This window comes from Pseudophryne corroboree, chromosome 7 (genome assembly GCF_028390025.1).
Source record: "Pseudophryne corroboree isolate aPseCor3 chromosome 7, aPseCor3.hap2, whole genome shotgun sequence".
NCBI classification, from domain to species: Eukaryota; Metazoa; Chordata; class Amphibia; order Anura; family Myobatrachidae; genus Pseudophryne; species Pseudophryne corroboree.
In genome coordinates this window covers 173,641,505-173,665,735 of record NC_086450.1, presented here as the reverse complement: position 1 = coordinate 173,665,735, position 24,231 = coordinate 173,641,505, and the positions used below count along the sequence as shown (strand labels likewise).

The 24,231-nt window shown below is 42.9% G+C and overlaps 1 protein-coding gene across 4 annotated transcripts in view; it reads left to right on the top strand.

Annotated features, from left to right (window-relative positions):
- CCNT2 (cyclin T2) overlaps positions 1-24,231 on the top strand; it is a 139,010-nt gene that overhangs the window by 89,182 nt on the left and 25,597 nt on the right. The window contains exons 9-10 of one of the 4 annotated variants that reach the window (XM_063933787.1): positions 10,321-11,458; positions 11,554-11,710. In XM_063933787.1, coding sequence (XP_063789857.1) covers positions 10,321-11,458; positions 11,554-11,621 — 1,206 coding nt within the window. In that variant the 3' untranslated portion in view covers positions 11,622-11,710. Of the gene's footprint in view, positions 1-10,320; positions 11,722-24,231 lie in introns of those variants that run through there. The other 3 variants (XM_063933785.1, XM_063933788.1, XM_063933786.1) reach the window with 3 other exon arrangements.

Below are 24,231 nucleotides of genomic sequence, written 5' to 3'. Positions count from 1 at the left end.
TGTGTATATATGTGTATATGTGTATATATATATATATATATATATATATATATATATTTCTCTATCGTCCTAGTGGATGCTGGGGTTCCTGAAAGGACCATGGGGAATAGCGGCTCCGCAGGAGACAGGGCACAAAAGTAAAGCTTTCCGATCAGGTGGTGTGCACTGGCTCCTCCCCCTATGACCCTCCTCCAAGCCAGTTAGATTTTTGTGCCCGGCCGAGAAGGGTGCAATCTAGGTGGCTCTCCTAAAGAGCTGCTTAGAGAAAGTTTAGCTTAGGTTTTTTATTTTACAGTGAGTCCTGCTGGCAACAGGATCACTGCAACGAGGGACTTAGGGGAGAAGAAGTGAACTCACCTGCGTGCAGGATGGATTGGCTTCTTGGCTACTGGACATCAACTCCAGAGGGACGATCACAGGTACAGCCTGGATGGTCACCGGAGCCTCGCCGCCGGCCCCCTTGCAGATGCTGAAACATGAAGAGGTCCAGAATCGGCGGCAGAAGACTCCTCAGTCTTCTAAAGGTAGCGCACAGCACTGCAGCTGTGCGCCATTTTCCTCTCAGCACACTTCACACGGCAGTCACTGAGGGTGCAGGGCGCTGGGAGGGGAGCGCCCTGGGAGGCAAATGAAAACCTATTTGGCTAAAAAATACCTCACATATAGCCTCCGGGGCTATATGGAGATATTTAACCCCTGCCAGAATACACTAAAGAGCGGGAGACGAGCCCGCCGGAAAAGGGGCGGGGCCTATCTCAGCACACAGCGCCATTTTCCTTACACAGCTCCGCTGGTCAGGACGGCTCCCAGGTCTCTCCCCTGCACTGCACTACAGAAACAGGGTAAAACAAGAGAGGGGGGGCAAAATAGTGGCAAAAATTATATTATAAAAGCAGCTATACAGGGAGCACTTATTATAAGGCTATCCCTGTCATATATAGCGCTTTTGGTGTGTGCTGGCAAACTCTCCCTCTGTCTCCCCAAAGGGCTAGTGGGGTCCTGTCTTCGTTAAGAGCATTCCCTGTGTGTCTGCTGTGTGTCGGTACGTGTGTGTCGACATGTATGAGGACGATATTGGTGTGGAGGCGGAGCAATTGCCTGTAATGGTGATGTCACTCTCTAGGGAGTCGACACCGGAATGGATGGCTTATTTAGGAAATTACGTGATAATGTCAACACGCTGCAAGGTCGGTTGACGACATGAGACGGCCGACAAACAATTAGTACCGGTCCAGACGTCTCAAAAACACCGTCAGGGGTTTTTAAAACGCCCGTTTACTTTAGTCGGTCGACACAGACACAGACAGGGACACTGAATCCAGTGTCGACGGTGAATAAACAAACGTATTCCTTATTAGGGCCACACGTTAAAGGCAATGAAGGAGGTGTTACATATTTCTGATACTACAAGTACCACAAAAGAGGGTATTATGTGGGATGTGAAAAAACTACCGTAGTTTTTCCTGAATCAGATAAATTAAATAAAGTGTGTGATGGGTTCCCCCCGATAGAAAATTATGGGCGGTATACCCTTTCCCGCCAGAAGTTAGGGCGCGTTGGGAAACACCCCTTAGGGTGGATAAGGCGCTCACACGCTTATCAAAACAAGTGGCGGTACCGTCTATAGATAGGGCCGTCCTCAAGGACCAGCTGACAGGAGGCTGGAAAATATCATAAAAAAGTATATACACACATACTGGTGTTATACTGCGACCAGCGATCGCCTCAGCCTGGATGTGCAGAGCTGGGTGGCTTGGTCGGATTCCCTGACTAAAAATATTGATACCCTTGACAGGGACAGTATTTTATTGACTATAGAGCATTTAAAGGATGCATTTCTATATATGCGAGATGCACAGAGGGATATTTGCACTCTGGCATCAAGAGTAAATGCGATGTCCATATCTGCCAGAAGATGTTATGGACACGACAGTGGTCAGGTGATGCAGATTCCAAACGGCACAAAGGTGTATTGCCGTATAAAGGAAGAGGAGTTATTTGGGGTCGGTCCATCGGACCTGGTGGCCACGGCAACTGCTGGAAAATCCGCCGTTTTTACCCTAAGTCACATCTCTGCAGAAAAAGACACCGTCTTTTCAGCCTCAGTCCTTTCGTCCCTATAAGATCATATCTGCCCAGGGATAGAGGAAAGGGAAGAAGACTGCAGCAGGCAGCCCATTCCCAGGAACAGAAGCGTTCCACCGCTTCTGACAAGTTCTCAGCATGGCGCTGAGACCGTACAGGACCCCTGGATCCTACAAGTAGTATCCCAGGGGTACAGATTGGAATGTCGAGACGTTTCCCCTTCGCAGGCTCCTGAAGTCTGCTTTACCAAGGTCTCCCTCCGACAAGGAGGCAGTATGGGAAAAAATTCACAAGCTGTATTCCAGCAGGTGATAATTAAATTACCCCTCCTACTACAAGAAAAGGGGTATTATTCCACACTATATTGTGGTACTGAAGCCAGAAGGCTAGGTGAGACTTATTCTAAAAAAAATTTTTTGAACACTTACAAAGGTTCAAATCAAGATGGAGTCACTCAGAGCAGTGATAACGAACCAGGAAGAAGGGGACTATATAGTGTCCCGGGACATCAGGGATGCTTACCTCTATGTCCCAAATTTGCCCTTCTCACTAAGAACTGTCACTATCAGTTTCAGACGCTGCCGTTTGGATTGTCCACGGCACCCCGGGTCTTTACCAAGGTAATGGCCGAAATAATGATTCTTCGAAGAAAAGGCGTCTTAATTATCCCTTACTTGGACGATCTCCTGATAAGGGCATAGTCCAGGGAACAGTTGGAGGTCGGAGTAGCACTATCTCGGATACTGCTACAACAGCACGGGTGGATTCTAAATATTCCAAAATCGCAGCTGATCCCGACGACACGTCTGCTGTGCCTAGGGATGATTCTGGACACAGTCCAGAAAAAGGTGTTTCTCCCGGAAGAGAAAGCCAGGGAGTTATCCGAGCTAGTCAGGAACCTCCTAAAAACAGTGCATCATTGCACAAGGATCCTGGTAAAAATGGTGGCTTCCTACGAAGCAATTCCATTCGGCAGATTTCACGCAAGAACTTTTCAGTGGGATCTGCTGGACAAATGGTCCGGATCGCATCTTCAGATGCATCAGCGGATAACCCTATATCCAAGGACAAGGGTGTCTCTCCTGTGGTGGTTATAGAGTGCTCATCTTCTAGAGGGCCGCAGATTCGGCATTCAGGATTGGATGCTGGTGACCACGGAGCCCAGCCCGAGAGACTGGGGAGCAGTCACACAAGGAAAAAATTTCCAGGGAGTGTGATCAAGTCTGGAGACTTTTCTCCACATAAATATACTGGAGCTAAGGGTAAATTTATAATGCTCTAAGCTTTGCAAGACCTCTGCTTCAAGGTCAGCCGGTATTGATCCAGTGGGAAAAACATCACGGCAGTCGCCCACGTAAACAGACAGGGCGACACAAGAAGCAGGAGGGCAATGGCAAAAACTGCAAGGACTTTTCGCTGGGCGGAAAATCATGTGATAGCACTGTCAGCAGTGTTTCATCCCGGGAATGGAAACTGGGAAGCAGACTTCCTCAGCAGGCACGACCTCCACCCGGGAGAGTGGAAACTTCATCGGGAAGTTTTTTCCACATGATTGTAAACCGTTGGGAAATACCAAAGGTGGACATGATGGCGTCCCGTCTGAACAAAAAACGGGACAGGTATTGCGCCAGGTCAAGAGACCCTCAGGCAATAGCTGTGGACGTTCTGGTAACACCGTGGGTGTACCAGTCGGTGTATGTGTTCCCTCCTCTGCTTCTCATACCTAAGGTGCTGAGAATTATAAGACGTAGAGGAGTAAGAACTATACTCATGGCTCCGGATTGGCCAAGAAGGACTTGGTACCCGGAACTTCAAGAGATGCTTACAGAGGTCTTATGGCCTCTGCCGCTAAGAAGGGACTTGCTTCAGCAAGTACCATGTCTGTTCCAAGACTTACCGCAGCTGCGTTTGTCGGCATGGCGGTGGACAGCCGGATCCTAAGGGAAAAAGGCATTCCGGAAGAGGTCATTCCTACCCTGGTCAAAGCCAGAAAGGAGGTGACCGCACAACATTATCACCACATGTGGCGAAAATATGTTGCGTGGTGTGAGGCCAGGAAGGCCCCACAAAAAGAAAGTTCAACTCGGTCGTTTCCTGCATTTCCTGCAAACAGGAGTGTCTATGGGCCTCAAATTGGGGTCCATTAAGGTTCAAATTTCGGCCCTGTCGATTTTCTTCCAGAAAGAATTGGCTTCAGTTCCTGAAGTCCAGAAGTTTGTCAAGGGAGTATTGCATATACAACCCCCTTTTGTGCCTCCAGTGGCACTGTGGGATCTCAACGTAGTTCTGGGATTCCTCAAATCACATTGGTTTAAAACCAGTCAAATCTGTGGATTTGAAGCATCTCACATGAAAAGTGACCATGCTCTTGGCCCTGGCCTGGACCAGGCGAGTGTCAAATTGGTGGTTTTTTTCTCAAAAAAGCCCATATCTGTTTGTCCATTCGGACAGGGCAGAGCTGCGGACTCGTCCCCAGTTCTCTCCCTAAGGTGGTGTCAGTGTTTCACCTGAACCAGCTTATTGTGGTGCCTTGCACCTACTAGGGACTTGGAGGACTCCAAGTTGCTAGATGTTGTCAGGGCCCTGAAAATATGTTCCAGGACGGCTGGAGTCAGGAAAACTGACTTGCTGTTATCCTGTATGCACCCAACAAACTGGGTGCTCTTGCTTCTAAGCAGACTATTGCTAGTTGGATGTGTAATACAATTCAGCTTGCACATTCTGTGGCAGGCCTGCCACAGCCAAAATATGTAAATGCCCATTCCACAAGGAACGTGGGCTCATCTTGGGCGGCTGCCCGAGGGGTCTCGGCTTTACAACTTTGCCGAGCAGCTACTTGGTCAGGGGCAAACACGTTTGCTAAATTCTACAAATTTGATACCCTGGCTAAGGAGGACCTGGAGTTCTCTCATTCGGTGCTGCAGAGTCATCCGCACTCTCCCGCCCGTTTGGGAGCTTTGGTATAATCCCCATGGTCCTTTCAGGAACCCCAGCATCCACTAGGACGATAGAGAAAATAAGAATTTACTTACCGATAATTCTATTTCTCGGAGTCCGTAGTGGATGCTGGGCGCCCATCCCAAGTGCGGATTATCTGCAATACTTGTACATAGTTACAAAAATCGGGTTATTATTGTTGTGAGCCATCTTTTCAGAGGCTCCGCTGTTATCATACTGTTAACTGGGTTTAGATCACAAGTTGTACGGTGTGATTGGTGTGGCTGGTATGAGTCTTACCCGGGATTCAAAATTCCTCCCTTATTGTGTACGCTCGTCCGGGCACAGTACCTAACTGGCTTGGAGGAGGGTCATAGGGGGAGGAGCCAGTGCACACCACCTGATCGGAAAGCTTTACTTTTGTGCCCGGTCTCCTGCGGAGCCGCTATTCCCCATGGTCCTTTCAGGAACCCCAGCATCCACTACGGACTCCGAGAAATAGAATTATCGGTAAGTAAATTCTTATTATTACACACCTTAAGTCAAGATTTTACTGAGTCGTGCAAGTGTCTGTCCTTTGGCTATTGTGTTGTCTGTCTGTATAAGGAGTAAGGCTCCAGCACAGACTAAAAATAAGGTTTACTACAATGTCTGTACATAAATCTACCACAGGTTCAGTTTGTTTTGTAGGTTTCCACTCCGGAAGCCGGTTCATTCCCAGATCCTATGTTAAGCATTGGCAATTCAAATTGACTCCGCTCGATAGGAGCGGTAAGATCGGAGTCTCGGAAGTTACTCCGCCAGCTCTAACGGAGGAGTCTCAGCCTTTCCAAAGGTCCAACTTCCCTTTGGGTACCAGGGTGTTAATTTAACTGGTCTTATAATTTTAAACATTTCGGCTATGTTGCAGTCTGACAATTCTATGTCAAACCTCACAGCGCTAACTACGAGTGAGAAGGGCACATTAGACCAGCAGTCAGATAGTGCGGGTTTTGACAACCATACATTGCTAATGACCAGTGAGTCAGTGTCTCAAATTTACATAGACTAAGGAGCCTCTAACATCTAATCCGTCGTATTTACTAAACGACAGATCTTCAATGAGTTTCTTATTTAGAATATCTTACTAAGATTTAAGTCTATTTACCCGTTTCCACATCTAAATGGGAGAATCCGCCATTGGTGAATTCGTCTGTGTCAAACCTTATAAAGACCCAAGATACATTTGGGTCACTAGGCGCTCTATGTATGGAAACAATGACGATCACGTTAGACTTATCGTTAATGAGAAGCTGCTGAGTATCTCTGTAAAGCTTCTGCTGCCGCCTGTTACCTCGCTTCTCGCTTTTCATCGTCGCTAGTTTCAGCACGACAAGGCCAGAAGTTGTTTGGTCCTAAATTTGATATTTCAGGCCAATTGTGGGAGCGCGCCTTTACACGTTACATTTGCCGGGTTTCCAGCCATCCACTCATGGATGGAACCGCTATTTAGGGTTAAAAGACAGGACTGCCTCTGTCGGACGAAATAAGGCGTTTTGGCAGGTTGCCATTCAGTCTCTGCTGGATTCAGCAGTTTTTAATTCCAGGCCTGGTACACCAACAAGGTCAGGGTTGTTATTCCCGTCTGTTTGTGGTACCAAAGCCGGAGGGCTCCGTCGCAGTCTCAATCAGTAAGTCACTTACTACAGATTGAAGATGGATTTTCTGCGGTCAGTATTTGCATATTTGGAGCCACACGATTGCATGGTTGCGCTTGATCTCCAGGATGCGTACTTACACATTCCGGTTTGGTCACCTCATCACAGGTTCTTGCGTTTGGCAATACGCCACAGCCATTAACCGTTTCAGGCTCTACCGTTTGGCCTCTTGTCAGCGCCTCGGGTATTCACCAAAGTGATGTTTGTGATGATAGCTCATCTCAGATTCCTGGCAGTGACAATCGTTCCATACTTAACGATCTGCTCATAAGAGCTCCGTTTCAACAGATGCTCCTCCGACTTGCGCTGCTAACGTACACCACGGTTGCAGTGTCAACTTCAAAAACAATCGCATCTAATTCCGTCTCAACGACTTCAATTCCTAGGTATGATTCCAGATACGGTAAATCAAAGAATTTACCTACTACACCAGAAAGAACAGATTATACGCCATCTGGTACAATTAGTGCTCAAGCCACGCACACTATCGGTACATTTGTGTATTCGCCTATTAGGAACAATGATGGGCTTTCGAAGCGCTTCAGTTCGGAGGTTTTCACTCGCGTCCATTTCAACAGCAGTAGTCGCCCTCACATAGGCAGATTTCCCACAGGAAAGCGAGGGTGTCTCTACTCTGGGCGAGAGTCTCAGAGGTTGGGGAGTTGTAGTTTAAAATGGTCAGCAACAGGGTTTCTAAACGGATCACGACAGATTGCTGTCTATAAATGTCCTGGAACTCCGTGCAATTTACAATGCACTACATGCTTCGCTCTCAGACTGTCCAAGTGCAGTCAGACAACGCGACGGCAGTCGCATACACAACAACCAGGGAGGAACGAGAAGCCGCATGGCAATGCGGGAAGTAGCTCGAATCCTCAATTGCCCAGAATACCACAAGGTGATATTGTCGACTGGGTTCATTCCGGGAGTGGACATCTGCTAGACAGATGATCTCAGCCGTCGGGATTTTCATCCAGGAGACTGGGCATTAAATCCAGAGGTGTTTCACATGTTGGTCCACAGGTGGGGTTACCCTCAGGTGGACATGATGCCATCTCGCCACAATTACAAGCGCCCAGTATGTGTCCAGAACGACAGATCCCAAGGGCAGTGGCGGTGGATGCTCTCACAATCGCGTGGCCGTACAGCCTCGTGTATCTGTTTCCACCGTTTTCCGCTGCTCTCTCCGTTGCTAAAACGGATCATAAGAGAGTCCGTCACAGTCATACTAGTGATATCTCATGGGTCTCGGAGAGTTTGGTTCTCGAATTTCCGAGGACTACTCGCAGACGATCCTTGGCCGCTCATACTACGTCCAACCCGTTACAACAGGGGCCGTTCTTTTACCCCTATTTAGCGCGGCTGCGGTTGACAGGGTGGTTGTTGAGACCGCCCTCTTAAGAAGAGAGGGCATTACAGTATCGGTTATACCAACCATGTTACGAGCTAGGAAGCCGGTTACGGCAGCTCATTATTACAGAATTTGGCGTGCCTATATAGGTTGGTGTGAAGCTCGGAAGTTTCCGACATCATCTTTCAAGTTACCCGTATTCTGTTATTTTTACAGACGGGGTTGGATGGAGGACTGTGTTTATCTACACTGAAGGTGCAGGTATCTGTGTTGTCAATTTATTTTCAAAGACGATTGGCTCTATTGCCGTCGGTACACACTTTTCTGCAGGGTGTCCTCAGAGTACAGCCTCCATTTATTCCACCTACAGCGCCATGGGACTTGAATTTGGGTTCAGATTTCTTACAGTCTTCATATTTTGAACCCTTACAGCAAGTGGATATTAAGTTTCTGACTTGGAAAACGTTTTTTCTTCTAGCCTTAGCTTCGGCAAGGCGTTTTTCAAATTTGGGTGCCTTGTCATGCAAGCCACCGTATTTGGTGTTTCCTGATGACAGAGCGGAACTTCGGACGAATCCCGATTTCTTACCAAAGCTAGTGTCATCTTTTCACATCAATCAACCAATAGTGGTTCCTGTGTTGACAGTAGAGATGAGCGGATTCGGTTTTACTCGGTTTTACTCGGTTCTCAAAACCGAATCTTATTGGCTATCCAAAACACGTGACATCCGTGAGCCAATAAGATTCGGTTTTGAGAACCGAGTAAAACCGAGTAAAACCGAATCCGCTCATCTCTAGTTGACAGCACATTCTAGAATTCTGAATGTGGTACGCGCATTACGCGTTTATATGTCCCGAACGTCTACAGTTCGTAATACGGATACGTTGTTTGTTCTCTATGATGCTGCCAAGTGGGGTTGGCCAGCTTCTCAGCAGACCTTATCCAGATGGAAAAACTGACTATACGTCAGGCTTACCTTAAGGCTAGGTTACAGTCGCCTACATCAGTAATAGCTCATCCCACAGGTTCTGTGGGAACGTCATGGCCAGCTGGTCGTGGAGCTTCTACGACGCAGCTTGACCGTGCGGCTACATGGTCTTCAGTGCACACGTTTGTGCACTTTTACAGGTTTGATACGTTTGCGGCATCAGCATCTAGCTTTGGCCGCCTAGTGTTACAGGTGTCAAACAGCTCTCCCGCCCACGGGGGAAGCTTTGGTACGTCCCAAGAGTACTCCAGTGACCCCTAGTGGATGAAAAAGAAAATAGGATTTTGGTACTTACCAGGTAAATCCTTTTCTTTGAATCCATAGGGGGCACTGGACGCCCACCCAGAGCAGTTTTACCTGGGTTGTATTAAGCTCAGGGGATCTCATGGTAACACATTTTCACCGACTGGTTCAAATTATAAGGTTCTATCGGTTATGGTGTCAACTGTTTCGTTGTCAGTAACGTTATGTGTCAACTTTGTTGTTGTCCGTTAGGTTATAGGAATTCTCCATTGTCAACCTCTCTATAGTTCCTGTTCGGCTCAGTAAAAAACACTGAGGTACTACACTGAGGTACTCGGGGATATGGAGGGGTGGAGAGTTCTAAATTTAAATATTCAGTGCCTTTGTTTCTGCTAAGCCGTCCATATCCCCAAGAGTACTCCAGTGCCCCCTATGGATTCAAAGAAAAGGATTTACCTGGTAAGTACCAAAATCCTATTATTTTCATAGCATCCGTAGGCCAATTTTGTTAAGAAATTCAGCAAACATTAAATTTAAGAAAATTCCTTATCCTAGGTTATGTGGTGGTGGACAGGGTTGTGCTTCTGTTTGTCCACATTTTATGATTGCAGCTTCCAACTCTGGTTATGCTTAATATATTGACCATAAATAATTTGATTTGTTCCTGGTCCACCAACCCAGTTTGGGAACCACAGCTCTGGGGTTAAATGGATTGGTCACGTCTGCCAACCTGCTTAGGATGCTGAAATCTGTAAAGATAATTGTTTAATAATTTTCTGTACAGCTTTTTAATTTACTTTTCCTCTGCTCTTTTTAAATCAAGGCTTTATTTATTTTTAATGTAAAGTAACTCCATTGCCAATAACCTTTTAACTTGATTTTGGTCACTTCGGAACAAATTGTAAACTGTTTTGTGTTTGAGGGTCTCATGATGTGGTTTTTTGTTTTTGTTTTATTACTTGTTCAGTTTGTTTATTAATTTAGTTGTGTTTTTTTTGTTTTTGTTTTTTAATTTAAGGCTATCCAGGCTGCAAGGAAACCCAAGGCTGATGGACAGCTTGACAACTCCCTCCTTGGTTCTTCTCTGGTCCAGAATTCTATTTTGGTTGACCCAGTATCTGGTATTGCTGCAAGTGCTAGTTTTCCCAAGTCATCAACATCTGCATTTCCTGCACCACCTACTGTGAACTCAGGAAGCATGCCCATCCAGGGGCCCCATAACCCTGAGGAACTGTCTATATTGGCAATACCTGGTACATCATATACAATGCCCTCCCATCATGAATGGCCTCAGCACCATGAGCAACCTAGGGCTGACCAGGGATACAGCCAGAAGCAGGAGAGTTCCCTGTCAGCTGCTCAGTACAATATGTCTGCTGTTCCGCTACACTCTGGCTTACACCATAGATCTGACAAGGCTTCCGACCATTCAGCTAAGCTGGACCATGCCCATAAGTCATTGAGCAACAAATACCATGGACAAATGTATGTGCCTTCAATGGCAGCGTCTCACAAAATGTCTTTGGACAAGTATAGGGAGAAGCGGAAGCTCGAAACTGTTGAAACTGATGTTCGAGATCAAATTCCATCTCTCCACGTGGATCAGCATCAGCACAAAAAACATGGCCAAGTCTCGGGCAGCAGTTCTGTTGCCTCCCCTCTCAAAATGAAAATTCCGCTTTCTAATGCCGAAAAGACTGAAAAACATATTACTGACAAAAAGGATAAGGGTGGTTCCCTGAAACTGCGTATCCCTATCCCCCCTACAGAAAGAGGATCCAGCAAAGATGACTTGAGAGTGAAAATAAAAGTATCTTCCGCTGATAGGCACAGCTCATCTGACGAGGGCAGCGGGAAGAGCAAGCACTCAAGTCCGCACATGAACAAAGAACACAAAGACAAGCACAAAGAGCATTCTTCCAATCGACACCACAGTAGCAGCCACAAGCATTGCTCTTCACACTACAGCAGTGCAAGCAACAACAACAGCAATAAACTTTATATGGACGGAATGGCAACAACTGTTTTACGGAGTCCTGTTGGTGTGCCCAATGATGGTGGTACCTCGAGCTCCAGCTCTTCAAGAAAGAGGCCACATTCCAATGACGCCTCTTACAACCACCACTCCAAAATGAGCAAAAGTTCCAAAACTTCAGGTAGTTCTACTAGTTCTTCCTCTGTTAAGCAGTATATATCCTCTCACAACACTGTTCTTAACCATCCCTTACTCCCTCCCCCTGTCACATACCAGGTGGGCTACGGGCATCTCAGCACCCTCGTGAAACTGGACAAGAAGCCAGTGGAGAGCAACGGCCCTGATGCCGGTCACGAGTACGGTGCAAACAGCCAGCATATGGACTACAAAGATACATTCGACATGCTTGATTCGCTGTTAAGTGCCCAAGGAATGAACATGTGATTCAGCGCTTTTAATTACTTTTTTTTTTTTTTTCCTTTTTAATATGTAATAAAATGTATATAGTTATATATATATATATATATTTTTTTTTTTTTTTTTATTTAAAACAGAAAAAAGTTAGTATGGAATAAGTTCCTTATCTAACCATGGTAACGTCTGTTGCCAGATTCAATACATTTATAAGTGCTGCTTTTATCCCTCGCTCTAAAAAAAAAAAAAAAGAAAAAATAAGGGGTCTAGTGAAATGTCTATCTCCACATACAATAGTGTTATAAATACTGTAATCGCATGGAAGGTGCAAAAGTCTCAGTATTTCTGAAATTCTGTGAACATAAGAATGGATGGTTGCTTCTAAGCCTATAAATTGCTTCAAGCCTAGTTTATTCCGCCCTGGGAGCGGTGCAGCCAGCAGTTTGTTGATGCTTAGGTTTTTCTTTGGACAAGTTTTTTTTTTGTTTTTATATATATATATAAATATATATATATTTAAAATGTATGTATGATATGCATGTCTCATAGGTAAAGGGATTTAAACAGATAATACTGACAACTGTTTACAAGAAGGTGGAGAAGAAAATGTACATACATTTTTGTATGTTTAGATATAACCTTACAATACTCAGGTTTGGAGCTGCTTGTAAGAATAACAATATACAGATTAACTTTATTTTATCTTGTCAATGGCCATCAAATTACTAAACAAAACATAGATGGCTTTGTCTAGTTTCCTAAAATCCTTTCTGTGCTACAGTGACCTGCACATTGCTTGCCGGCCTTTGTGGCAATAGAATGGTTAAACTGTAGGCCTTAATGGGATCAACTGAAAACCACTACAGAGGACATTGTACAGCAGACGGTTACGCATTTTCTAACCGTCACCAGTGTGGGAACAGGAGGGAGCCTGTGCCTGGTATACACACGGTGACTGGCTTCCGCATGGTCCTCAGTGGTGCGAAGGAAAAAGAGAATAAAAAAACCCTCAAAGTTTACATAATCTTTTGCTGTGAAGTGCATTTAAGTGTTCATTGGCTTGATGCAGTAATATAGACAGAATTGCTACTTAATAATGGTTAATTGTAGATTCATGTAACTTAAAACATTCAAATTTGTAAAAAATAAAAAATAAAAAAAAACATGTAGTGAACTATTAAGTTAGTTTAATTTGTTTTAAAAACACCAACAAAAGTTATTTTAAAAGCTTACTGGATCACGATTTCTATTAGTGTCAGAATGTACATGTCTTAATGCCTATTTTCTTCTTTCCGAATAAATGCAGTCTTCACACAAGAGTCCAATATCGTCACACAATGTTGTATATTTACTTCTTTTTTTTTTTTCTTTTTTTTTTCCAAATGGAAAATAGTGATCACTGATTTACGTTGTACTTGTGAGATTAGGTCCTGAAATCAGAGGGTGCGTATTTTGCTTGTTAAAAAGCTGAATAACAACCTCTCCATTGATCTGTTGTCTGTCTCATGATATTGCTTGTACATAGTATGTGTGGTCTTTCTGTTTAAACACAACTGTAGAAAATCTTCTATTGCATCCTGAAACTTCTTATAAGTCACAGTAACAAGTCCACTCATACATACTGTATATGTACTCAATGCTGACAGACCACAAAATAAAAGGTATATTTTTATTCATTACTTTGTATTTGAAAGTACTGTATGCACTATTGTAAGTCACTTTGAAGAACTGGAAACTGTGCTATGTTCAATGTTTTAGCTATGGTGCTGGGCATTTTGTTAGTCACCAACCCAAAGTGTAGACAGCCATTCCGTGAGCTTAACCTATGTTCATGACACTACCAGTAAGTACCCTAGGAGCTCGTGATGATATTGAGGCACGCAATATTTTGCACCTCATAGTGATCTAGCTCTTAGTAAGTTAATGCATTCTTTTGAACATTGAATCAGCGCACAAAGTGGCTGCCTCCCTGTGGGGAGACTTTAGGTGGAACAGGTTTAATTTGCCCTATTGCTTTGTAGAATACAGAGTATCTGGACTATAACACTGTATACTTGGACATTCTCATTCTCCATTTTAATGCTGTATACCTGGACATTCATTTCATTGTTTGTAGCCGTTTAATAGACTGGGGATTTATAGAAGACGGACAGGCCGTTGTTTTGCAATGTTCCCGATGGTTCTAGCCAGTATGCAAACCATCTAATTTACCCTTGGCATCCTTGCTATAAACCAATGACTACTCTAGCCTTACAGTGTATAAGTGTATTATTGATATTGTTAAGCCAGAATGACAATAAATGAAAATGCAACACTGCGCGATAAACACCTATCTGCGTTGTTTTATATGTATGCTGTGTACACCTTGTATGTGTGTATGCCTTTTGATCTATTTATGTTTAGCCGTGCTTCATAGAAATACTTATGCTATGACCTGTCAAAAATACAGCCACTCGGGGGAAGGGGGGCATTTTTGAGAGTTGTTTACTGTCATTGTTTTGAGAGTCAGAGATGCTCATTCTTCTACACAGTTGCTGTATATACGTATTAGTCGCCTAAAGTTTGTTTTCCAAACTCTAGTTGCTTCATTTTGGTGTATACACATGCTTAGAGCAGTTGTCCCAATACGGTTCTATTTCCCATAGACAGGGAAACTAGAGTCTGAAATACTGCATTATATTGGACCTATGCTTATCTCTTTGCATCACCTTTAGCACTTTTATTATAATATCTGGAATCTTAACAGATGTGAAACAGATTATCATACTTTTTATGTTCTCCTCTTATAGGATTTCTGTATATTTTGGTATGGCGTAAACCAGTATATGTCGGTCATATGTGCTGTTGATGAAGTCTATAAATGTAAAGTTTGTTTGAGGTGACATAGATAAACATGGGAAAATTGGTTGTTGTGAACATATTGGACTACCAAATCCAAAAGGGGCAGCAGCCAGATTGTCAACTAAAGCAGTAATCTGGAGACCACGGTTTATCAATCCAGCGGGAAACAAGGTTCATACCTTAGGCATTTAGTGGTGTCTAATAGTCCCTGTGGGTTGAGAGGGTGAATATTAGTTTTAGCCTATGTAGTGGTGTCTGCTGTGTGTAGTTGATTGGTTCAGTTGTGTGTTTTTAGTTGTTGAATGTGTTGGACACACAATGATCAGGCAAGAACCTATTTATGCAGCTGTAGAAATTCATATACACACACACACACACACATATATATATATATATATATATATATATATATATATATATATATATATAATTTCTCAAAAATGGTTAGTGAATTCTACCTTGAAGTATAGCTACAAGGGAATGTGTACATAATTTCAATAATTTATTTGATTGGCATAGATCGTTTACATGTAGGCAGAAGCAGGTTATGTCTGTTATGTTAAGCGGCACACAGAACTGGTAGTGACCTTTGCATTTACATGAGACACTATTGTTTGGCACAATATAGCACCACTTGTATGTTTAATATCCAACTCAATGAAAACGGTTCACAGCACATGAAAGATGTTTATAAATGAAAGCGAAACAAAGGATGCACCATTAATGGGATTGTTATACACTGTGCCACACTGCTAATGGAAACAGGACTATTACGTTTGGGAAGGGACAAGTGGTCTATTGTGCAGCTGAAATGAAGCAGACAGAATTGTTAGAATTATTTTAAATTATTGTTAATATGTAAAACCTTTAATTTTCCCGAAGCCTTAGTTCTCAACTGATATCACTGCTCACCCCTTTAAAGCCTACCACATATCATTGATTTTATTCACAACTGATGCTGTACATTTAAAGAAGGCATCCTACTGGAGGAACAATGTACAAATACCTAGCCTAGCGATCAGCAAAGAAAGGTAGATCTTCCCAGGTATATTCAGTTTACTGTTCAGAGGACAGATATAAAAGATAAAGTTTGTTGTTTTTCAGACTCCTTGAGATAAAATAAATAAATATATATATATATATATATATATATATATATATATATATATATTAGTGTATGTATATATAGATAGATATATACCCCAGATATGTTAGACTCTGGGCTATTCAGTCGTGTTAATAGCTGCAATAATTAATGGGTGCTTGACGAGCAGTTCAGTTGTACCAGACACACCCAATTATTGTTCTCAACTTGCCCAAATAGACCTGATAAATCCGACTATAGTACTAAAAATCTGTGCTGTCAGCTGGTGTTAGGTACTCCACTTCATGGCTCCTTTTTTTTTTTTTTCTCTCTCCCTACACTTTATTCTTATCTTTAATTCTGCAAAATGTCCAATTAAGAACTTTGATACATTAATCTCATGCAGTCTTCTCTGTTAACCTAAGTTTGTGTATGACAAGACTTGCTGGGGGAAATTGCTATACAGTGGTGAAATAACCAGACCAAAAACCGGGACAGGCAATATGTTCAGTTTTACTCTTCGGTAAAAAGGTTAACAAAATGTGATTTTTCAGGTTACACTTTCAGTTCTAGGACCACTGGTAAAAAAAAAAAAAAAGAAATGTTCAATGAGGTACTTCTTGCTGTGCCATGTAACGAAATGTATGAGTTAGTAAGCTAAAATACACTATATGTATTTGGGAGATTTGGCATTGTCTAAAACCCAGTCTTCTTTTTTTTGTTTTTTATCCTTTTTAATATTGTAATGACATTTTCAAATTGTGCTTTTGTAATAAAAAAAATATATTTTTCAAAATTACCTGTGAAATTACATCTTTGCCTTTTTTATGCTTTTCTGTAGCATAAATATACACTCTACAGTTACTGTTTATAGCAATGTCAAGCTTTATTTATGTTTAATTCCTCCATTTTGTGTGAGCTGCTGAAGGCCTGGTTATGATAAACTGTTTTCCCAAATACATTCTCGTTATGTGCTACTTTTCCAGGAATAATGCCTGATTCATATTTGAAAGTAAAGCAAATTATCAAGTAACTGGGCAAAACCATGTTGCACTGCAGGTAGGGCAGATGAAACGTGCAGAAAGATTTAGATTTCGGTGGGGTGTGTTTAAACTGAAATCCAAATTGCAGTGCAAAACTAAGGGTGTGTACAAACGGTGAGATCTTTGCTATGCCCAATTTTCACTTGCGATTTCCCTTGAACTCCCCCGGAGCCCAGCACCACCGATTTTGACTAACTTTTCTTGAGATATGGACTGTGTGTGCTTACGAGTTTGGCTTATGTGAGATGTCATTGACATGTGAGATGAACTAAATAGTACACCGATCTAGCAAGGATTGACTTACCTGCACAGTCTATCTTTTCTTACGATGCCGACCTGGCGGGACCGCGCATCGCGATCGCAAGATGACTTTCACCTTGCGATCTGCACTAACTTTTCTTGCAATTTTTGACTATATAGTCAAAATAGAAAGAAAATATCTCACCGTGTACACACCCTAAAGCTAACAATTGTGGGCTACATGCAAAAGCAGCCTTTATTTACCCTGCACAGAAAAAAAATATATAACCCACTCAAATCTAAAGGGGCCTACACACGGTGCGATATATCTACCAATATGGACTCTGTCGTCCATATTGGTAGAAAACAGTGCATATCGCACCGTGTGGAAACACCTTGCGATGCTGATGCGTGGTCCCGCGGGATCGGCATCACAAGGAAAAAATAGTGGTCAGGCAGGGCCAATATTGACTAAGGACCTAATTCAGAGTTAGATTTGGGTGGTGTCTGTTCAAACTGAAACCTAAATTGCAGTGTATAAATAAACAAAAAGGGAAGTAATCTTCGCACTGGGGTGGTTTTACTGTATGGGGTGTGCTGCTAGTCAAAAGGGTGTCCTTGCCCTTTGGTTCAATATGGATATCTGGTTTTCACCTGACTGCGCTCATCCCCTACAGTTTGAGTATTCGTGAAATGATGCAAATGGATACTTATATAAAGGTGTGTTTTACTTTCACATGTATCAAATATGACACTCAATATAATGAAACCGTGCAGATAAATATTGTTGAACATGAAAAAGGTGGTAATCACAATGTGTGCTCCACGGGGAGCACCTGTTTAACTCAGTCCTTTAATCACTCAAATTGGTGATTAAATCCTTTAGGTTCTTGGCGTGTGTGTTCTGACACAAAGGCCAATGGGCTGGAAAAAAATATATAAATGTAATGATTAAATCTGGCTGTGTTGCTTTAAAAGTCAAATATAGATTTTCCAGTAGAAATGTCTCTAGTCCTGACCGGACTGTGTGGGCTTTAAAAATCTGTCTTTAGTAATTAGATTCATATAGTTGCAGAGGACGGCGTCCCGTACCTCTGCGTGTGGAAGTCAGGTATTCGTGCACTATCGTTGCGGCCGTACTTGTAAGATGTACAGGTGCGGGGGGCAGCGGGAACCTCCTGGCAGCTCCGGACAGACTCGTCCCTCAGCTTGCGCACCCGCTCTCCGGTTTGTCCTGTTAGGGATCTCCCCGTGTGCCTGCGCCGCTCGCTGGGTTGGTCGTGTTCACGTGGGGGGGAGCTCAGCCGCAGGATCTAAACAGAGCCTGTGGCAGTGTTGCACCTCCCCACAACGGAGTACTCACCTGTGTGGTCCTCCTGCTGCCCGTCCGTCTGTACTGCTTACCGATGTCTGCGCCGTAGGTCCGAGGGTCTCACAGCACCGAAACAAAGACTCCCAGAGGAAGACCGATCCGGTTGAAACGCGTTGGAGGAGACGACTAAGAGACATCAAACCATTGGAGGACAGGAGAGTGCTGTGAGACCCTCGGGCCTACGGCGCAGACATCGGTAAGCAGTACAGACGGATGGGCAGCAGGAGGACCACACAGGTGAGTACTCCGTTGTGGGGAGGTGCAACACTGCCACAGGCTCTGTTTAGATCCTGCGGCTGAGCTCCCCCCCACGTGAACACGACCAACCCAGCGAGCGGCGCAGGCACACGGGGAGATCCCTAACAGGACAAACCGGAGAGCGGGTGCGCAAGCTGAGGGACGAGTCTGTCCGGAGCTGCCAGGAGGTTCCCGCTGCCCCCCGCACCTGTACATCTTACAAGTACGGCCGCAACGATAGTGCACGAATACCTGACTTCCACACGCAGAGGTACGGGACGCCGTCCTCTGCAACTATATGAATCTAATTACTAAAGACAGATTTTTAAAGCCCACACAGTCCGGTCAGGACTAGAGACATTTCTACTGGAAAATCTATATTTGACTTTTAAAGCAACACAGCCAGATTTAATCATTACATTTATATATTTTTTTCCAGCCCATTGGCCTTTGTGTCAGAACACACACGCCAAGAACCTAAAGGATTTAATCACCAATTTGAGTGATTAAAGGACTGAGTTAAACAGGTGCTCCCCGTGGAGCACACATTGTGATTACCACCTTTTTCATGTTCAACAATATTTATCTGCACGGTTTCATTATATTGAGTGTCATATTTGATACATGTGAAAGTAAAACACACCTTTATATAAGTATCCATTTGCATCATTTCACGAATACTCAAACTGTAGGGGATGAGCGCAGTCAGGTGTATAAATAAAGCAGCCAGTATTTACCTTACCCTGCACAGAAACAATATAACCCACCCAAATCTAACTCTCGCCACATGTTATTTCTGCCCCACCTGCAGTGCACATGGTTGTGCCCATTAGAGAGAGATTTTGCTGCTGCGATCAGGTTTGATCTAGGCCCTATATCGGATGTTCATGCCTCCAGCCACAACATACTTCATATCGGCCGTTAGCCTGCATCGCACCGTGTAGGCGGCTTAAATCTCTGCACGACATCTGCCCCACCTGCAGTGCAACATGGTTTTGCCCAGTTGCTTGATGATTGCTTTACTTAACTTAAATCAGGCCCATAATGTGTTGTTTGTAACAGGTTTTGTGTCTTGTATCATTCTGGATTAGAAAGGACACTCCAAAAGGGAGGCTTTAACCTTCTCATAATACAACATGTACTTTGGAGGTCGGGTTTAAATATAGACCAAGCGAATGTACAGGTATGGACCACAATGATTAACCAGGCATATTATGCTTTTCTTATAGTCATTAATTGCTAGCTGTTGGTCAGATGTAGAATGCAGGAACACATTCCAGAAGGCAAAATTGCCCCATTTTAAACTGGGCATATCAGAGTTTGCAGTGTTTTGGGGACTGCAAGAAAGGTCTAAATCTGCTTAATTTCCCTTTCCAGTCAGCACTATACCCCTCTAAATCTTTAAGGGTCTATTTACTAAGCGGTGATAAAAGTGGAGAAGTTGCCCGTGGCAACCAATCAGCATTTCATTTGCATACTATAAAATAATACAGAGCAGCTGATTGGTTGCCATGGGCAGCTACTCCACTGGCTCACTTCTCCACTTTTATCACTGCTTAGTACATGTCCCCCTTAGTCTCATACTGCAGAATTAGGGAAGGGAGAGGGGCAATTAAAAAAAAATCTTTTCTTAAACTGACAATTCTAGAGCTGTTGTGTGCAGTTGTAAAGCTTGGTTTTAATAACCAGTACAATGGTTTCCCATCTTATTATGCCTTTATTTTAGAATTTATGTTTAGCGATAACTGCTACACTAATAGTGTGATTAGTGAAAAATAATACACACGCGATACTACACGCAGAGGATTAATGGTGAGACAATCGTGCTCAATCAATGCCTGGATCAGTGAGGTCTTGTAAGCGCTTTATGAAACGTAAGTGGAACACGTCTGCTTGTATGAACAGTAAAACTGATGTGGATGTAGTGTTTAATTTTTAGACTGGTCTTCCAGTATTTCACAACATACAATTTGGATACCTTTCCCGAAAATCAGAGAATGAGGGCTTCAGTTGTATAACATTTCTGTACAAAGTACTGTTTCAAGTTTTGTCTTTTGTTAGTGTTAATTTACCTAACTTCTCAAACTAAATATCTATAAAAACTTGTCAGGTTGTGTCACTTCAATGTTCGTGCGGAGAAAAGGTAAGTATTGGAAATGCACATCCCACTAAGTTAACTCTTTAAAGCTCGGATCCGCCTTTGCTTTTATATAGGCACAGAGGTATTTGGTTATTAATAATATCCTATAATTTACAGTCAGGAGGGTATGGTCCCATGCGCAAGGATGTGTGAGGTTGTTGTCCAATCAGTGTTGCTTACTTCAATAAAATATTTGCTTCCAAAGGTGTATTTTATATATATATATATATATATATATATATCAAATTGACAAAAAAATTCCACATATTATTTATATATATATATATATATATATATATATAAAATTTTTTAATTTTTTTTTTTCCTTTCTCCACATTTTTCAGTTACATTTCTTTTGTGCTTTAAATACCCTTTTGCCTTTGGTGTTGTGTATATTTCCTATTTTACAGATTGAGCATTTGCACAAATGTTAGGATTGATATACTCCTCTACGGACAAGCAGACCATGTACCGTACAATGTTAAATAAAACAAAGTCCATTTAAACACTTCAGGTGCCACAGGTAATCCACGGTACTGATTACTCTGTAGAGCAGATAACCTTCGTATACTTACCAAAAAAAATTGAAATAACAATTATCTATACTAAGAATATTTTATATTGAGCAGGATTTGCTTTTGTGTACAGCTAAGGGGGGTACTCACGGAGAGATCCATGCTTAAAATCTAAGCAATCTGACTAGATTGCTTAGATTTTAAGCACAGATCACTCGTGTGTACCACCCTCAGCGACAGCGATGCGCGGCCCCGCACATCGCTATCGCTGGTGCTAGATTGAGCCTGCATGCAGGCCAATCTAGCACGTCGCTCATTTCACCCGCTGGGTGAAATGAGCGGCTCCCGTCCTCCCCCTCATCGCTCGGCACACATCGCGCTGTGCTGAGTGGCGGGAGGTGTGCTGACCGGTTCGCTCAGCACACATCTCTCCCCTCTATATGGGCCTTTAGATTTTAGTGCTGGAAGAACATTCTACAATACATTTTTATTTTTTTTTCTTGTAAGAGACTGCCACCTGGTGTCACTGCTAGCACATTGGTTAGTTTCAGGTACTTTAGAGATGATGATATAGTCCCTTTTTATAGGAGTGTGTTTGAATCCATAGCGGGTTTAACTAAAAAGTTGCCTTTGACTGTCCAATAGGCTGATTTAAGTGCCCTATTTTTCCCCAAAGTGGAATACTACATGGATATTTTTTTTATATAGATTATGTATAGCAGTTTGAGTTATTTTAGGTTGTTTTAGGGAATATTTAGTGGAGCAAATAACAAACCCAGCTGTGAAATGTGATGGCTCGAACTACTGCTGTGTTGTCTAACAAGTGATTGCAACCCTTTGAGCATCATTTTTTAATGACTACTGCGATGGCTGCTTTCTATGCTAGCAAAGACATTGATTGCAGTCTGCCAATCGTGTTTGTAGTTTGGCATCAGACTGCTCCATTTGGCAGTCTTGAGGTTGTTGTGGAGTACGTTGTGCACTATAATAAAGTCCTTGAGAAAGAGTTACGTTTTTGCTATAACAGTCTTCCCATGCACCTCCAAAAACAAGTGAAAAGTACACAGTTCACTCTTTTTTGTTTTTGCTTTGTATGTATACCTGTGCATAATCTCGTATATTGTCCTAAAACTGCACAAACAGAACTATTTGGCTACTTAGACTGGTGCATTCAGGTTTGTGGTTACACCATACCAGGAAGAAGACAGCATAATTTCAGGAAACTCCTCCGTCTGGCATGAGTGATGGCCATTGTCGAACAAGTCAATCAGTCTGCAGTGGCACATTATTTACAAATGGAAAACGTTGAAAACACTGCCAATCTTCCAGAAGTAGGTGGCCCAGCCAGGTTACCCAATTCCAGGCTGGTCTTTGCTTTGAGAAATGGCAAAGAGTGCTACATTTGGGGGCAAGAGGTGAGCTGCCATCTGTACATTTTAAACTGGATATATGGAATTTTCCAGCGCTTATGGAACTAAAGACAAAGAATATATTGTACACCATATATTTCCTGAAGCAAGGTTGTATAGGCTTCAGTCTACTAGCAGCTAATCACATCGCAGATCAGCACAGAAGGCCACAAGTTATTTGGTGCCAAGACGTAAGATATTCCGAAGGAGTCCTGGGAAAAAGAAAAATGCAGAAGGTTTTTAGGTCTGAAAAGAGTTTTGTGTGTGTAAATGTCTTCTGAACAGATGAGTCCAAGATGGAGGAATTTGGTCTTAACGCACAGTGCCATGATTAGGGAAATACAAGGACAGCAAGTCACCACAAGAATCTCGTACCAACTGCATTGAGTGATGATGGTCTGGGATCATTTGGCAGACACTGGACCTGAACCTGAACTTAAGTAATCCTTCAGTACATCTTGAACTCCTCTTTATAACCGCCTATTCTGTTAGGAATTTGAAGCCATCTGTCCAGAAACCGAAGATTGGTCAAAACTAGATCATGCAGGGCAATGATCCACAGCACACCCAAGTAATCTACAACTGAAGGGCTGACCATCCAAAACCTTACTTTTTTTTTTTTTTTTTTCCCCCTCCACATTCCATCCCTAAATGCTATGTAGACGCAGTGACAGTATATTCTAAGAGCTGTGCATGAATTATGAAGCGGTGTTACGAGGAGGAGTGAGCCAAAATTACTTAAATAATTACTGCTAATGGTTTTTATACTAGGCGCTGAACCATTGGCTATACAGTGAATCTGGAAAGTATTCACAGCGCTTCACTTTTTCCACATTTTATGTTACAGCCAGTGAAGGATGGTGGTGTCAGCATCATGCTGTGGGGATGTTTTTCAGCGGCAGGAATTTAGAGACTAGTCAGGATAGAGGGAAAGATTAATGCAGCAATATACAGATACCTCCTGAATGAAATCCTGCTCCAGAGCGCTCTTGACCTCCGACTGGTGTGCCGGTTCATCTTTCAGCAGGACAATGACCCTAAGCACACAGCCAAGATATCAAAGGAGTGGCTCCAGGACAACTCTGTGAATGTCCTTGAGTGGCCCAGCCAGAGCCCAGACTTGAATCCAAATTGAACAACTTGATGGAGCTTGAGAGGTGCTGTAAAGAGGAATGGGCGAAACTGGCCAAAGATAGGTGTGCCAAGCTTGTGGCATCATAGTCAAAAAGACTTGAGGCTTTATTTGCTGCCAAAGGTGCATCAACAAAGTAGTGAGCAAAGGTTGTGAATACTTGTGTACATGTGATTTCTTAGTTTTTTACTTTTAATAAATTTGTAAAAATCAAACATTTTTCACATTGTCATTATGGGGTATTGTGTGTAGAATTTTGAGGGAAAAAATTAATTTATTCCATTTTGGAATAGGGCTATAACATAACAAAATGTGGAAAAAGTAAAATGGTGGATATACTTTCCGGATGCACTGAACTTTGCTTTTCACACGTGGCTTTTTCATGTTGATTTACGGCACGCTTAATAAATAATATAATAACTATGGCCGATTTTGACTTTGTGATTTCCCTTGAACTCCTCGGAGCCCAGAACCACCGATATTGACTGTACTCGTTGTGCGATTTTAACTATATACAATTTTGCCTA